A 16,688-nucleotide genomic window follows, 5' to 3' on the forward strand; every position below is an offset into this window, starting at 1 on the left:
AGAGTGACCGATTTTGGGAGCTAGAAGGCTCCTTATATAGCTGAGGTGGCAAGGGTTTAAGGAAAACCCTAATGTTCCTTTACTTAGGGCCTAAGCTAATCCAAAAGCCTCATCTAAGCCCCCTTGGATGCAATCATTAGGTTTTCCCCTATAGATTTCATCCACCCCCTTCCAAGGAGGTTCTGGAACCTTCCGCTTAACTATTTGATAATTGCAAATGAGTCCCTATACTTTATAATTAATACAATTAACCCCAAAATCAATTCTAATTAATTTCTGGCTAACTATTAATTAAACATTATGATTTCTATTTAATATATTGATCTTTTAACATATTAATGAATCATTTATATTAATTTATTAATCTTATAATAAGTTAATATCTCTCATTTCATAATTTCTTTGTCTAGTTGCTAGGTTTGAGGGTAACCTAAAAGGAACGTGTTGTTATCAATTCAAGTACATACCAATTATACTTATGGGCTTAGACACCTAATCCAACAATTTAATCACTAGATGTGTTTTTGTTACTTAATCTTTTGCAAGATTCAAACTTGAAAACATAAACTTTATATGTTTTATGTGAAAAGTTAAAACCAAAGGTTAAAGACAAATTTGTGTAGAATACATACAAAATCAATTTGTATACTGATGTTGATATACTTGTTGTATTTTTGTATTCGCCCAATTGTATGAGAATCCGTATGTTCTAAAGATTTATGAATTACCTAGAGAAAAGTTAATAATTTCAATTATTAACTTCAGTTACTTAGATACCAACAAATATACAAATTTTTGGGATTGTGAAGTACCCACATTGAGTTATCTAATGTTTGTGAAGGATCCACTTTGCGTTGATTAAGGAGTTGAAATTAACTGAGGAAGGGGAGATCGAGGTTTGAATGACACACAAAGTTGATTGTTTAATGCTACTATCACATCTATTTGTTATGTAGGTTATTGCAAATATGGCATTTGTTTCTTATGTAGGTCATTGCAAATTATTCTTGTATGGGGATACTTTTATGATGGATTTGAAGGTGTTGAATGAAAGTAATTGAATGATATTATGGAGTTTATGGGGAAGGAATTGAAGGAGGTGAAAGAGTTGAATGAATTGAAGGATGAGGAGATGAAAGAATTGGTGAAAAAGATGGTGTTTTGCTTTAACGTGATCTATAAGAACATCTTCTTTTCTTTTCTTTCATTTTTTAATTTTTTTAGAGCTAGACTAAATAGAAACACACTTTCTTGTTTTCTTTTTCAGACTTGCACTACATAGCAATGTATGTTGGTTTTTTGGTTAGGATGTTTAGATCATCCATATCAATGCAATACAACTAGTCTTTTAAAGTGCCACATCAGATTTTGCAATTACATCTACTTCAGTGTGATACCAACCTTCTTTCAAATATGATCTCCATTGCCACATCAATAATTTCTTTATTTTTTTTATAAAATATTTACTTTACTATTACTTCAATAATAAAATCGCATGAATGATGACCGTTTGTAATCCAAATACAAACAATAGTTAAAATACATACTCATCAAATAATAATGAAATTGACGATTAATCTGAAAAAAAAATGTTGAAAACAAAATTTATTGATTAAACATATATTTGTTAAAATAATAAAAAGGAAGTTAATTAATTAGAGCATTAATATAAATATCGATATTACTCCCTCCGTCCCATTTTAGTTGTCCAGTATACTATTTTGGTTTGTCCCAAAATTATTGTCACCTACTAAAAAAAGACTAGTATAATTAAGAACGTTTCCCATACTACCTTTGGTAATAAATACGCCTAATTACTACCGTGCATTAATTAGTGGAATAAAAAAGCAAAAGACATTTGCATCTCATAATTACGTATGCTACTCTTTGCTTATAAATGCAAATAAACATTCTTTTCTTTTTTCTTTTTAAGAAAGCCAGCAACGTGTTACACATCAAATGAAAATTTGATTTGTTTTCATGTTTACATCTTACCGACTCAAATATGGAACTACTTCATCTATGAGGCTTTGTTCACACTCAATTTGTATTGGCAAAATACCTTGTCGTTCCAACCTACTTTTACCGATATGCGGTATTCGATAGTTGTTACCACCTTTAACCTTTATGATTTCTTTCATGCATGTTTGCAAAGTTAAGAAAACATTGTTAAGCTCATGAGATTGCATCTTGTCAAATGAGGTTTGAACTGCAGTAACCAATTCATCCACTGTATGGAGTACCTCTTGTTCTTGAAGTGATTGAATGGCCCGAAAAAACCCAAGGTCCAACACATTTAAATCTGGACTATTTGGGGGCTGAAAACAAAGTCGAATATCAAACCCATCTTGAGACGATGCTTCAAGAAATTCGCTATCATTGACATCAATATGAGGTTTTGCATTATCCTGTTGAATGAATATTGGACCAGTATGGTTTGGTGGCCATTTAGCTTTAATAGCGGGTAAAACTTTTTCAATCAACCATGACCTCGTTATTTCTTTAGTAACCGATAAAATTGGTTTTGTCTCCAATGTTCCCGCAACACGGTTCTTGCTTGAACGCTTAGCGGTTTCTTTTGTTGTAAGTGGGAAGATGCCAATCTTTCCGGAAAAAAATTCATTTCCTAAGGCATCAAATCTTGGCCGAGCAACCGCTGCGAGAAACATGACTTTTGTAATGAACTTTTTGCTTTTACATGTTCTCAACGGTTCATCCTCACCGGGAACGAGGTAGTATCGTTTTGATGATCTTGATATGTAAAACCACTTTTCATCAATGTGGATGACATTAAACATATCATGGAATGTGGTATTGGAATTAGGTAATGACCGAGTGATCATAGATAAACAAAATTCTAACCTCTTTGTTTTATTTGCATCGGTAAGGTCCGGCTTGATAGCATTTGTGTGTGGTCTAAGGTCACCTTCTTTTATTCGTCTATGCAAAGTTGATTTTGCAATACCTAATGACTTTGCAATAGACCGAATGGTAGTTCGACAACGTAATGGAATTTGTGAAACTTGATTCAAATCGAGTTGAACCCTTTTTCGCCCAACAACTTTTAGCTTCTTTGAAGAAAAATCAATTATTGATCCATTCTCCACTTGAAGTTTAGCCCGATTCCAAATACGACTTACGGTGCGTTTAGAAACTCCGAAAAGTGCAGCTACATCATTTATGGAACCCCTTCTTAGCTCTCCATTAGAATTGTGCTGCAACAAGGCTTGAAATATATCTTGACGTTGGACATAGGTTGTGTGTGTTTTAGTCAATGAAGTTAAAGTGTTCTCCATGACTTACGTAAGAAAAAAAATATGAAGGAAAATGGTTTATAAAGATTCATTGAATTGTTTTTGGTGGGAGAATTTGGAGCCAAATTTTGCTACTGCATGGCTTAAATTTTTTTTTCATTACAAGGTAAGTTTGGTTTCAATTTACAGTAAAACAAAAATTTGTGGGAACATTTTGCCTCCAAATACTTTCATTTTCCGATTAGTTAAATTAAGCATTTAATGGTTCTTTAATTATTTTTGCTTTTCTCCTTATTCCATCAGAGAGAAATGGTTCAATCGTTTCTCTTTATTAATGATTGATTAATTGTATTAATAGCTCATAAGAAGGGTAGATACGTCATTTTGTTTACAAAAAGTTGCATTAAATGTACTTTTCTTAAACAATGTGTTTTTTACTTGTGGACAACTAAAATGGGACGGAGGGAGTATATATAAAGATGATAGGTCGTATTTGTGTTTTGCAAGCCTTTCATCTGCTAAAAAAAAAGATATGTTGAGTTGGCTTTCAAATCAAGTCCACAAAATGTTCTGAAAGAAGATTGCAAGAAGCGTTGTGGGCAATCTACTTGTATATCACGACTAGTAGAAAATACATCATGTTTGTGACAACACTATGTGCCTGATATTGATCATTTAACTTCTAAGGTATCACATTTTTTGTTTTGTGATATATGGTGTGTATTAGGGTGTTTAAATCTGGATATCCGAAAAATTTAGATAGTGAATATTGTCATATTGATATCCAAACCCATATATCAAATTTTTGATACGGATTGAGATATTAAATAAGATATTTGAAAATACTAAACTTTCAAAAAAAAAAAATAGACATTATCCACTATAAACAAAGATTGTTTTCCTTTTTCATTTGACTAATTAACCAATTAGGTGAAATATACTATGGTAATAAATATTTTTAACTAGCAAATATTTAAGGTGAAAAACTCAAAAACTAAATAAAAGTCATAAGTAGAGTCCTTAAACAAAATCCAACTCTCTCGATCTATTTTAATGTTGGTAGTACCATAGTATAATAAATATAATAAAAATGTCTCTTGTTTCAACTAATGGCACACCCTAAAAGTAAATAGGTCAAAACAGTTTGTTGACTTCTTTTCAATTTATTGAAAAGGTCCTTTAATTAACCCTTATTATAATAAATAATCTTCACTTATACGTAATTCAACTTAGACTAAATTACAGGAATGATTCCTATGGTTGGCATAATTCTACAATTTTAGTCATAGTTTTTTTATTGTATCAAAAGTAGGGCTGAAAAATATGTACAATGAAATATCAACCAACATGTTACCAATCGAATCAATAATGTTGGTAGTACCATACCAATTACATAATCATAGTACTGTACCGACCAATTCAATTTTAATATATATATATATATATATATATATATATATATATATATATATATATATATATATATATATATATATATATAACTTAAAGTTTAACTATGTTTTGAGTTTAAGATTTAAAGGCTCTAATGTTACCATCTACCGTATTAAGGAAGTTTATAATTTAAACTCATGTGACATGTCATATTTTCCTCCATTACCTAAAAATTGAACGTTGTGGTAGAAATTAATAAACCCTTTCTAAATCGAGTTTATAATCTCATCCATTCACAAAACCCTCGTTCATGTTTCACAATGTTCAATAACATTGAAATCTTTATTCATAAAACCTCTAAACATGTTGGTATATACTTTTACCAACATGTATCAACCGAACTTATTGGTAGCCAAATAAGTTTGTACCAATTATACTTGGTATGGTAGTCGTAGAATTTTTTTTTTGTATCAACTATAATTGGTATGGTAGACCAACTATAATTGATACGATACACGGTTTAGGGAAAAAATGCTCGGTACCATACCCGTAACACCTGTTCCAAGTATGAGCCAATTTCTAAATATTAACATTTATTTTGGGAGGCCACGATGTGGATGAGCTTCATCACGGCGTAACGGTAATGTTTTAGGATTGCAAATTTAAATGACCCGCCACAGTTTGACCATAGGTCCCACGACGTGGCAGGTGATTTTAGAGAAAACCCTAATATTTAGGCTTTAGGCCATATTTAAAGAATATTAAGGCTAGGGCTTCGTGATCATTTAGCCTTCATCACCATTTCAAGCTTAGAAACCCTAACCCTAGCCTCCATTGAAGTTGTTAATTCATTCTTGGTGTTTTTGTGATCTTTTAAGGAAAATGAAGCCCTTGGTGTGGTAGTTTACCTTGTAAGCATCATGTACATCAGCTAGCACATCTCCTGGACCTTAGTGGGTATTGAAGATCCAACCTTTTCCTTGCAAAGTTGTTAGATCTATTGATTTTTCCCCTTTTCTTCATGTCTTGACGGATTTGAGTGGTGAGATCTCATAAAGCTTGTAACTTTATGAATCTCTAGGTCTTGTAAAGTATTTGGTGCCTTGGATCTAATTTTTAAGCTAGATTTGGTGTCATGCATGGAATCTTAGTCATAAACCCTCATTTTGACCTAATAAAAGTCAAATACATGCATTGGACATGCATATTTCAAAAGTAAGGGTTTTTATGTTGTTATATGATGATAGAAACATTTCGGGGTTTGGGGACCCAATTGTCTTCAAGAGAAATTGCTTAATGAATTAAGCCAAGTTATGTTTTTCCCCTATTTAGACCTAGAAGTGAGACCTCTATCTCTTCGAGGGTCTAAAGGGATAATGTTGGAAACTTTATCCACTTGGAACTTAGAATGAACCAGATCTGAGCTTTAGAGCCCTTGGGATCAAAGAAAACGACTTAATCTATTAAGCTGTTGGTAGCCCAGAGCTAACGGCGAGGCTTAGGCTGCCACGACTTGGTGACTGGGCTAAGACTCTTTTACTTTGTCATTTAGTGGCCATGACGTGGCCAAGGATGGCCATTGTGTGGCGACCAACTGGAGTTGACCTTGATGTTGACCGTTAACTTTAACCAAATTTGACTTTAGGTCATTTTGGGTATTTTCAGTAGTAGATTGAAGCTTGAGTCCCTATTATTGTATAGGTGATCAGTAAAGCCAGTATCTAGAATGATGATTTGTTTAGCTATCATTGCAGACTATGAGTTGAGTTTTCCTCAATGTACTTGTGGGTCGAATGCACTAATGTCGGCTCAATGGATTATGTATCTTGGTATTTTGGATTGATGTTATATTGGTTATGTGTTAGACTGGTATATTTGTATGATTATCTGAGTTCTCTAAGTATGTGTTAGACTGGTAGATCTATATGGTTACCTGTACTTGTTGGTTATTGATTTTTATTGTGCATGTCGACATATTATGTTTTGTTGGGTTAAGGCGGTCCTACTTTATGCTACAACCAAGATACATGGGGCAGTCCGAATAGACTAAAGGCTTGAGAGGCGATCCAGTCAGTCTGAAGACCCGGAGAGCGGTCCAGGTAAGCTGTGGGCCTTGCGAGTTGGTCCAGTCAGGCTGAAGGCTCATATATGCATGTTGTTATTTGTGTGGTTGTGTGTGGTACTTTGGGGGAACTCACTAAGCTTTGGCTTATAGTTTAAATGTTATGTTTCAGGTACTTCAGATGATCGGGGCAAGGCGAAGGCTTGATCGTGCACATCCTTCAGATATTATGAGATTTGATTTTTGGATACTCTGATTTGTGATTTTGACTTATGGAAACAAAGTTTTTTAAACATTATGGTTTTTGGTTTGGTTTTGAAAAATAAAAAATTTACCTTGATTTTTGGAATGTTATAAGTTGGTATCAGAGTCTTGGTTTGAGAGAATTAGACGAGCATTCGTGTGAATCCAGACTCAAACTAAGGATCTGTAAAAAAATTCAAAATTGTTTCGAAAGTAACCAAGGAAGGATGAGATGCATACGATCAGCTAGAGCAAGAACGTTTACCCCAAGATACCCACAATGTATTTATTTCTAATAATTGTGGTAGAACTACATGCTAGTTTGTAGGTTGGGGATCTTCAGGAATTACATGATATAATTTCCTGATATACGATGTCTGGTAGCTTAGGGGAATTTCTTGTTATGCTATATGGAATTGAAATTATGACAGTGGTTGCTTAGTGTATGCATCATAGTTGTACATAACTAAGATTTTATTTCTTGAGAATGTTTGATTTAGCCTTATTTCTTATTCCTCATATGGTTGTGAGCTTAGGGTAGAATCAAGTATTCGACTGTTTATCGAATCCAGTGTTATGTATGATTAGCATAATGACGAGCTACAGGGTTAGTGGAAGTTTCATGAGTGAATGTGGGTTGTAGAAAGCCATAAAGTAAGGAATTGTTAGTTACACCTGAGAGGGTAGACATATGACGTATGTGTATCCTAGATCTGTGGGCCTAATGGTCAAGAATTGCTTATGGGGATCTGATTTTTATGGTGTCCTAATGTCAGTTGGTTTCACTGCTCGAGTGTTACTTGCCTTGTGCTTTGTGGGACTCATATTGATGTGAGTTAAATATTAAATAAATATGTTAAGTTACACGGTACAAAGTTTAAATAATCCTAGAGTATAGATTCTCTCTTATTGCACAAACTCGTATGAGTCTAACCATTGTAGGGTTGAGTCTTTTAGTCTAACATTATTTAATTTTTTTTGCATGTAATTTTATTCATGAGGTAGTTAGCTGACATTGATATGAATCCTCTAACTGCCTACGACAGAGTAAGGTGGGGATCCTAGGAGAACCTAAAGAGTGCTTTAGAGCGGGTAGTACACTGTTTAGTGGGTATTTGGAGTATTATTACGACTTGGTGACTTAGAGGAATTAGGATGATTCTTGAGGAAAGTATGGATAGGTGTGGAAGGTAGTATTGTGCCCATACTACTGGAAGCATAGGATTTGTACTCAAGATAGGGAAAAATCATGGGAATCTAAGAAGTCGGTAGGGGATTGATGTGCGTATTTTTGTATATCAGGTAAAGTGTGATGGAGTACTGATGACATTTTGGTGTTATTTAATAGGATTTCCGTGCCTAGAGGGGGAGCAGGGTCCTCCAAGATTGATGTGGGAAACATTAGATTACATGATTGGATTACCACTAAGATTTCTCAGATTTTACTGGAAGAGTTGTCTGGTATCATTGGTCGCATCAATGATAGACTGATTGTAAAGTTTGAGGAACGAATTGTGTAACATCCCAAATATACAAACCAAAAAATTTTGTTTCAACACATTACTAAAACCATAATATCAAAATATCATATAATAAAACCATAAGTCATGTATCTCAAAATATCATAAAATATGTCTCATATCACAACTGATGTCAAATCACGACAAAATATCAGAGTCTAACTCCCAGGCTAAAACTGTGGTGGGTGCCATGCTATCATATCGAGCCCTTTCCCATGCTAGCAGAAGTACCTGAAACCAAAACTGAAACTGTAAGCACGAAACTTAGTGAGCTCCCCCAAACTATCACAAACCATACAATAACGTATAAAGGACATACTGGGCCTTGCCCACTGCTTCGGGCCGAAGTCCAGAAACTGTATCGGACCGAAGTCTGGAAACTGACCAGGGCCTTGCCCTCTGTATCTGACTGAAGTCCGGAAAATGCATCAGACTGAATTCTAGAACTAACCAGGGCCTTTCCCTCTGCATCAGATCGAATTCCGGAAACTGCATCGAACCGTAGTCCGGAAAATAACTAGGGCCTTGCCCTCTGCATCAGACCGAAGTCCAGAAACTAACCAGGGCCTCGCCCTCTGCATCGGACCAAAGTTCGGAAACTGATTGAACATAGCATATCATAATCACATCTACTAGCATAAACACATATACTGCATATTGTATCAGACCGAAGTCTAGAACACAGAACACAAAGATATGCTTGAATCACAAAGACATCGAGAACACTAAACTAATGCATCAGACCGAAGTTCGGAACTACTGCTGACTCAACGGGCCGACATTGTGGCCGTACACCCGTTCCTACTGGAAGGAAAACTCACCTCGTAACGCTGGCTGCTGAGATGCTAAATCTGGAACTGGCTGACTGCTGCTCCAGAACTCCCTGGCTACAATCCCATAAACACTAAATCAGATACTGATAACTGTTCTCAGGATAACATGACTATTTTACCCCTGGCCAAGTCAACTTCCTGGTCAAAGTCAACTTTCAGGTAAAAGTCAACTTTCAGTTGACCGGACTCGCCAAGTTGGGCCGCCAACTCGCCGAGTCCCTATCATCCATTCTAATCCTCTACCCGCTTCTACTCGTCGATTTTGGCAAAGAATCGATGAGTTCTTCTTCGATACTAACCTCGAGTCTAACTTCATCCAAGTCGCCGAGTTGTATGAACAACTCGTCGAGTTCTCCTTCATCATATGAAATCGTCCAGTCTGTGACTCGACGAGTTGTACGAACAACTCGTCGAGTCTGTTCTTGAGCATGAACCGACTCGTCGAGTCCTACGAATGATTCGTCGAGTCTCATGCATGCTAATATTATGCAGTCAATTCTAGTTGATTTCAGTGCTTCCAAATTATATATCTGAGCTTCTAGGACTGGTTTTACACGTAAAGTTTCTAACTTTACATGCATGCACAAGAGAATGGGGCTTAAACACCAAAATCCTCCAATAATAAACAGTTAGGGTTTGAAACAAGCCTATATTTGCATAAAGGTGGCTATATTGAGCTCCTGGAGTTCAATAACATCCAGATCTAAGGTTTCTATCCAAAGCAGAGTTCAAATTCGAGTTTGACTCAAATCAAAATTCCAAGAGAAGCATAAACAAACATAAAAGAGGGTTTAAAGGAATAATAAGCAAAGTGTTAACTTTATTGCCAAAATTTGCAGCAAATGGAGACTAGAATCTGAACCTCCTTTCCCTTATCTTGATCTTCTTTCCTTCCTTTTCTTCCAAATCTTCCAAGCTAGCACAAACACACTCAAGCTCAACAATGGGGGCTAGGGTTTATAAGGGAAATGCTCTAAAGGTGCTGAAGGCTGGGGTGGGAGGCTATAATGACGTTTAAATAGGGTACAGACCCTGGGATTTAGGGTTTCATCCAAACAAGCGGACTCGCCAAGTCCGGAATATGGACTCGTCGAGTCGCCAACTAAAAATGCTTGTAAGTCCCGACTCTACTTGACGAGTCGGGCTTCTGACTCGCCGAGTACCTCTTAAGAAAGGAAAAATATTATATTTAAAACACATACCAGAAATGGGGCGTTACAAGTCTCCCCCACTTATCTTAGACTTCGTCCTCGAAGTCTGCTACTGCAGAATCCAAAAATAACTCTGGATAATGCTCCTTCATCTCCTCCTCGGTCTCCCACGTCCACTACGAACCCTTCCGGTGCTGCCACTACACCTTCACTAGCTGAACCACCTTGTTCCTCAAGGTCTTCGTCTTCCGATCTAAGATCCCAACTGGTCTCTCAATATAATTCAGGCTGCTATCAACCTGAATATCCTCCAATTGCACGACTGCTGACTCGTCCACTAAACACTTTCTTAACTAGGAAACATGGAAAATGTTGTGGATCTGGCTATGCTCTGCTGGAAGATCCAACCGATAAGCAACCCGAACCACCCGTGTCAAAACCCTAAAAGGACCAACAAACCTGGGGCCCAGCTTGCCCTGCTTTCGGAACCTGAGAACACTCTTCCAAGGTGATACTTTCAAGAGAACCACATCACCCACCTGAAACTCCAAGTCCGAACGCCTCCTATCGGCGTAACTCTTCTGCCGACTCTGCGTAGTCTTCAGCCTGCTACGAACCTGCTGGATCAACTCTATGGTCTTGAGTACCACCTCCGTACTCCCGATGACTCTCTGACTGACCTCAACCTAACAAATCGGGGTCCTACACTTCCTTCCGTAAAGCATCTCGAAAGGAGGACGGTCAATGCTGGCGTGGTAACTGTTGTTATACGAAAATTACACTAATGGAAGATACATATCCCAACTACCACCAAAATCTAGAACACATGCCCGCATCATGTCCTCGAGAGTCTGACTCGTCCTCTCGCTCTGCCCGTCCGTCTAAGGGTGGAAGGCGGTGCTGAAGTGAAGTCGAGTCCTCATCTCGTCGTGAAACCGCTTCCAAAACCTGGAAGTGAATCGGACGTCTCGATCTGATACTACTGATACAGGCATTCCATGCCGTGCCACTACCCCGCGCATATATATATCGGCTAGCTTCTCAGCCGAAATGCTCTCCTAAATCGGTATGAAATGCGCGCTCTTGGTCAGATGATCTACTATGACCCAAATCGAATCAACTCCACGTGCGGTCTTGGGAAGCTTAGTGATGAAATCCATGGTGATATCGTCCCATTTCCACACGGGAATGTCTAACAGCTGCATCTTGCTTTGGGGTATCTGATGTTCCGCCTTGACCTTCCTGCAGGTCAAGCATCTCTCCACATACCATGTCACGTCCCGCTTCATGCAGGGCCACCAATAATCAGGTTGAAGATCTCTGTACATCTTCGTCACCCCTGGGTGGATGGAGAAACGAGACTTATGAGCCTCGTCTATAAGCAACTTTCGCACTCCACCCCAGAAAGGTACCCAGACTCTCCCATGAAGGGTCAACAATCCTCGACTTTCATAGTCAAAGGAAGCGACTCAGCCCATAATCCTTTCACACTTCTGCCTCTCCTCCTTCAGGCCCTCAACCTGTGCCTCTCTAATCTGCTCCAACAAGGGGGTAATCACTGTCATCCTCAAACAAATGTCCCTGATCGGGGTTGCTACCGCCTTGTGGCTCAGGTCATCGTCCACTACGTTGGCCTTACCCGGATGATAAAGGATCTCACAGTCATAATCCTTTACCACATCTAACCATCAGAGTTGCCTCATGTTCAAATTCGGTTGATCCATGAGGTACCTCAAACTTTTGTGATCCATGTAAATGGTACAACAGACCCAATAGAGGTAATGTCTCCAAATCTTGAGGGCGAACACCACTGCCCCCAACTCTAAATCGTGCTTCAGATAGTTAGCCTCGTGAGGCTTCAACTGTCTACAGGCGTAAGCTATCACATGCCCCCGCTGCATCAACACTGCTCCCATACCTATGATCGAAGCATCACAGTAGACTACAAAATCCTCTACACCCGCTGGCAGCATAAGAATTAGTGCCTCACACAATCTCTGTCTAAGGATCTCAAATGTTGCCTGCTGCTCAGGCCCCCAACGAAACACCACAAACTTCTTGGTCAGTCGGGTGAGTAGAACTGCTATCTTGGATGAATCTCCTATAGTACCCTGCCAATACCAGGAGGCTCCGAATCTCAGATGGAGACCTCGGAACCTCCCACTGCATCACGACCTCTATCTCGGCTGGATCTACTAGTATACCCTTCTGGTTGATGAGGTGTCCAAGGAACTGCACCTCGCACAACCAGAACTCGCACTTGGAGAACTTCGCAAAAAGTATCTCCCTCCTTAGCGTCTTTAGCACCTCCTCGTGCTGCTCCTGAGTCTTGGAATAAACCAAGATGTCGTCAATGAACACTATCATAGACCGATCCAACATCGGTCTGCATACACGGTTCTTGAGATCCATGAAAGTGGCTGGAGCGTTGGTGAGCCCAAACGACATCACCACAAACTCATAATGACCATATCGGGTCCTAAAAGCGGTATTCTGAACATCCTCACCTCTGAACCGCATCTGATGATAACCGGAGCACAGATCAATCTTGGCGAACCAAGATGCTCCCTGAAGCTGGTTAAACAAGTCATCTATCCTCGGGAGTGGGTAACAGTTCTTCGCCATTACCTTATTTAGCTCCCGATAATCTATGCACATACGGTGCGACCCGTCCTTTTTCTTCACAAATAGGATCGGGGCTCCCCACGGTGAACTACTCGGTCTGATAAAACCCTTGTCTAGCAGTTCCTGCTGCTGCGTAGACAAATCCTACATCTCTGGAGGAGCCAACCGATATGGTGCCTTGCCTATCGGAGCCACACCAGGAACCAGGTCAATCCTGAACTCGACCTGTCTCTCAGGAGGTATCCCAGGCATATCCTCTGGAAATACGTCCGAGTACTCTCGTACTACCGGTACATTGTTAACAATCACCTTTCCCTTCTCTCGGGCATCTAAAACATAGGCGACGTACCCCGCGCAACCATGCCTTGACTCCACCAAGTCACTTCTACTGCTACTGATCTCTGCTACTTTCATCCTAGGCTTGCCCTAGGGAAATCTCTGACTCAACCAAAACCAGTCCTCAGCTGCTGAAGACCTCCTTGTAATGACAACTAGTCATCACCTGAATACCACCACATGTGACGAGGCTTAGATAATCCTTCGAGTAAAAGACTCGTCCCTATAACTCTTAGACTCAGACAAGAGTTGTGTAATAGGGCCAAATCCAGCACTCTGAGATTATTCAACCCTGATCACACGTTACGTGATGTATTCACCTAATGGCTAACTCCCATCACTAAGAGTCCCACAAAGCACAAAGCAAGTAGCATTCGGACACAGGAAACTACTCAAGCAATTCTATCCTCATAACGAGAAACTGTACTAGCATATAATGCTAAGCTCATACTATCAGGCATAACCTAAACAAACTATCCTACTGTTGTCTACTCAATACTAGCATGCAATTCTCATAAAGCTGAAACACATATAGTAGGCACATAAGGCATACTCCTAGATCCTTAGTCCTATTCTAGCATGTTGTTCTACTGAAACTCAAACTGATAATCATAACAAAAACTTGTATGGGTAATTTGGGAGTACTTACTTGAGCTCGGCTGATCGCATGCTCCATACCCTTTTCCCTTTCTCAAAGCTATTTTCTTGTTAAGTTTCTTTTTCAAAAATTCTTTCGAAAACGTTTTTCATTTGAAAACCTTTTAACATTTCCTTAGTTTGAGTCCAGTCATACCCGAAAGTGTGTCTGAATCCCTCAAACCAAGGCTCTGATACCAACTTGTAACATCCCAAAAATACAAGCCAAAATTTTTTGTTTCAACACATTACTAAAACCATAATATCACAATATCATATAATAAAACCATGAGTCATGTGTCTCAAAATATCATAAAATATGTCTCATATCACAACTGATGTCAAATCATGACAAAATATCAAAGTCTAACTCCCAGGATAAAACTGTGGTGGGTGTGATGCCATCATCCCGAGCCTTTTCTCTTGCTAGCAGAAGTACCTGAAACCAAAACTGAAATTGTAAGCACGAAGCTTAGTGAGCTCCCCTAAACTATGACATACCATACAATAACATATAAAGCACATACTGGGCCTTGCCCACTGCATTGGACCGATGTCCGGAAACTGCATCGAACCGTAGTCTGGAAACTGCATTGGATCGAAGTCCGGAAACTGCATCGGACCGAAGTACAAAAACTGACCAGGGCCTTCTGTCACACCCCAAAACCATGAACGGCAGAAACGTTCAGGGGTGGAGGACGTCATGTACAGTATCACAACAGTGTAATATAATAAACAAGCAACAACATCATCCATTGCATTATAAGTAGAGTTTTAATACATGTGTGTTCTTTCTTAATGTACAACAATAAAATGAATAATCAAAATAAGGCGAGTCTTGTCTGTGCTCTATCTTCTTGATAACCTGGCCATCTCACCTGTCTAACTGATGACCTGAGAATACAAATTATTTTGAAAGCGAGTATCAGCTTTAAAGCTGGTGAATTCATAAGTAATGAAGGTGTCAATGTCTGGCTTATGAAAATCTATTATGAAGGCCATGCAAACCTTTAATGAAAATGTTGATGTAAGTGTGAAAAACCCTAGAAAATCCCTTATTTTCTATCAGTTTGAGATGTAGTCTTCTACCAAGACCCGAATGTTTTGTTTATGACAATGTAGTCTTCTACCAAGACCCGAATGTTCTGTTGATGACAATGTAGTCTTCTACCAAGACCCGAATGTTTTGTTTATGACAATGTAGTCTTCTACCAAGACCCGAATGTTTTGTTTATGACAATGTAGTCTTCTACCAAGACCCAAATGTTCTGCAAGTAAAATGATAGTTTTTCCTTTCTATTGACTAGTACTAACAGTGCTTAGTCTAACTCATCGTTTATGTGAATATATCACAAAATAAAGTAAACAGGAAAATGTACTACTGTAAGTGTTGTCACTGGGTACTAGGACTAACACAGCATATATGTAACTGTTATCCCAAGGTACTAGGGTTAACACGACCTATATAACCTAATGAACATCCGAAGGTTGTCCAATTGTCCTCTGTAGCAGCAGCAGGGCGGAGGAAGGGTTAGTCCCTGTAAAGGTACTCCTAGTATAAGTAATAACCGTAGGCATCCGTAGATGTTCATCACCCATTGTTGCTAACAGATGGGTTCCGGAATGGTTAGTCCCGTCCGTATATCCCGAGGTACTAGGGATAGGGGCCCATCTAGGTATCCCGAGGTACTAGGGATAGGGTCCTGTCCAGATATCCCGAGGTACTAGGGATATGCAGGAAGATTTAGTCACACCCCAAAACCAAGAACGGCGAAAACATTTTGGGGCGGAGGACGTCATGTAAAGTATCACAACACAGTAAATGTAAATAAGCAAACAATATCATCCATTGCATTAAATATATAATTTTAATACAAGCGTGTTCTGTACAGTTTTAGACACCAAAAATATAATGTAAATCAAAATAATATGATGAGCCTTGAATGCGCTCCATCTTCTCAAAAGCTGGCATCGGTACCTGTCTACTGATGACCTGAGAATACAAGTTATTTTGAAAGAGTTTATCAGCTTTAAGCTGGTGAGTTCATAAGTGTTTTAGTGTCGGTGTTTGTTATTAAAAACGTTTGAACCTGTCGCAAGTATAAGTTGTAAAATGTATGTAAGTATTTGTAAAAGTTTGAATCTCTCAGAAAAACCTATATTTTCTATTAAAGTAGCCTTCTACCAAGGCTTAACTGTTTTGTATGCTCGTTTGTTGTAAAAGTGTGTAATTTCCCAAGTTTAACTATCATTTAACAAAATATAGTTTGTACATTATTGTTTAAGTGAGGTTATCACTAAAAATATGTAATGGGTACATCATTGTAGTACTGTAGTTTTGTATTATAGGAACTACTGCTATACTAACTACCTTAAACCGGATTTATATTAAGGTATAATGTCATAATTGCACCATACTATCGACTGATAACAACGACATAATGAATGGTCGTAATAACGGAATGACGTTTGGCACCCGCAGACCTGCAGGTCCGGCTGTAGCTAGCAGCAAGGTGTAGGATAGTCAATCCAGTATAGATCTATACGCAAACTCACGCTCTCCCTCCAAGAGAATTCTGGCTACAACTCGGGCCATGAAATTTAAGGCATGCTCCGATACAGTGGATCACAATTGT

At 38.5% G+C, this 16,688-nt stretch overlaps 1 protein-coding gene across 1 annotated transcript; it reads right to left on the reverse strand.

Annotated features, from left to right (window-relative positions):
• Window positions 1–1,991: 1,991 nt before the first annotated feature.
• Window positions 1,992–3,296, reverse strand: LOC145089617 (uncharacterized). Its single transcript, XM_079028033.1, has one exon. It carries the CDS (start codon window positions 3,294–3,296, stop codon window positions 1,992–1,994), a length of 1,305 nt encoding a protein of 434 aa, XP_078884159.1.
• Between the last annotated feature and the right edge of the window lie 13,392 nt (window positions 3,297–16,688).

Source organism: Lactuca serriola, chromosome 2, assembly GCF_051521515.1.
Source record: "Lactuca serriola cultivar US96UC23 chromosome 2, Lser_US96UC23_V15, whole genome shotgun sequence".
NCBI lineage: Eukaryota > Viridiplantae > Streptophyta > Magnoliopsida > Asterales > Asteraceae > Lactuca > Lactuca serriola.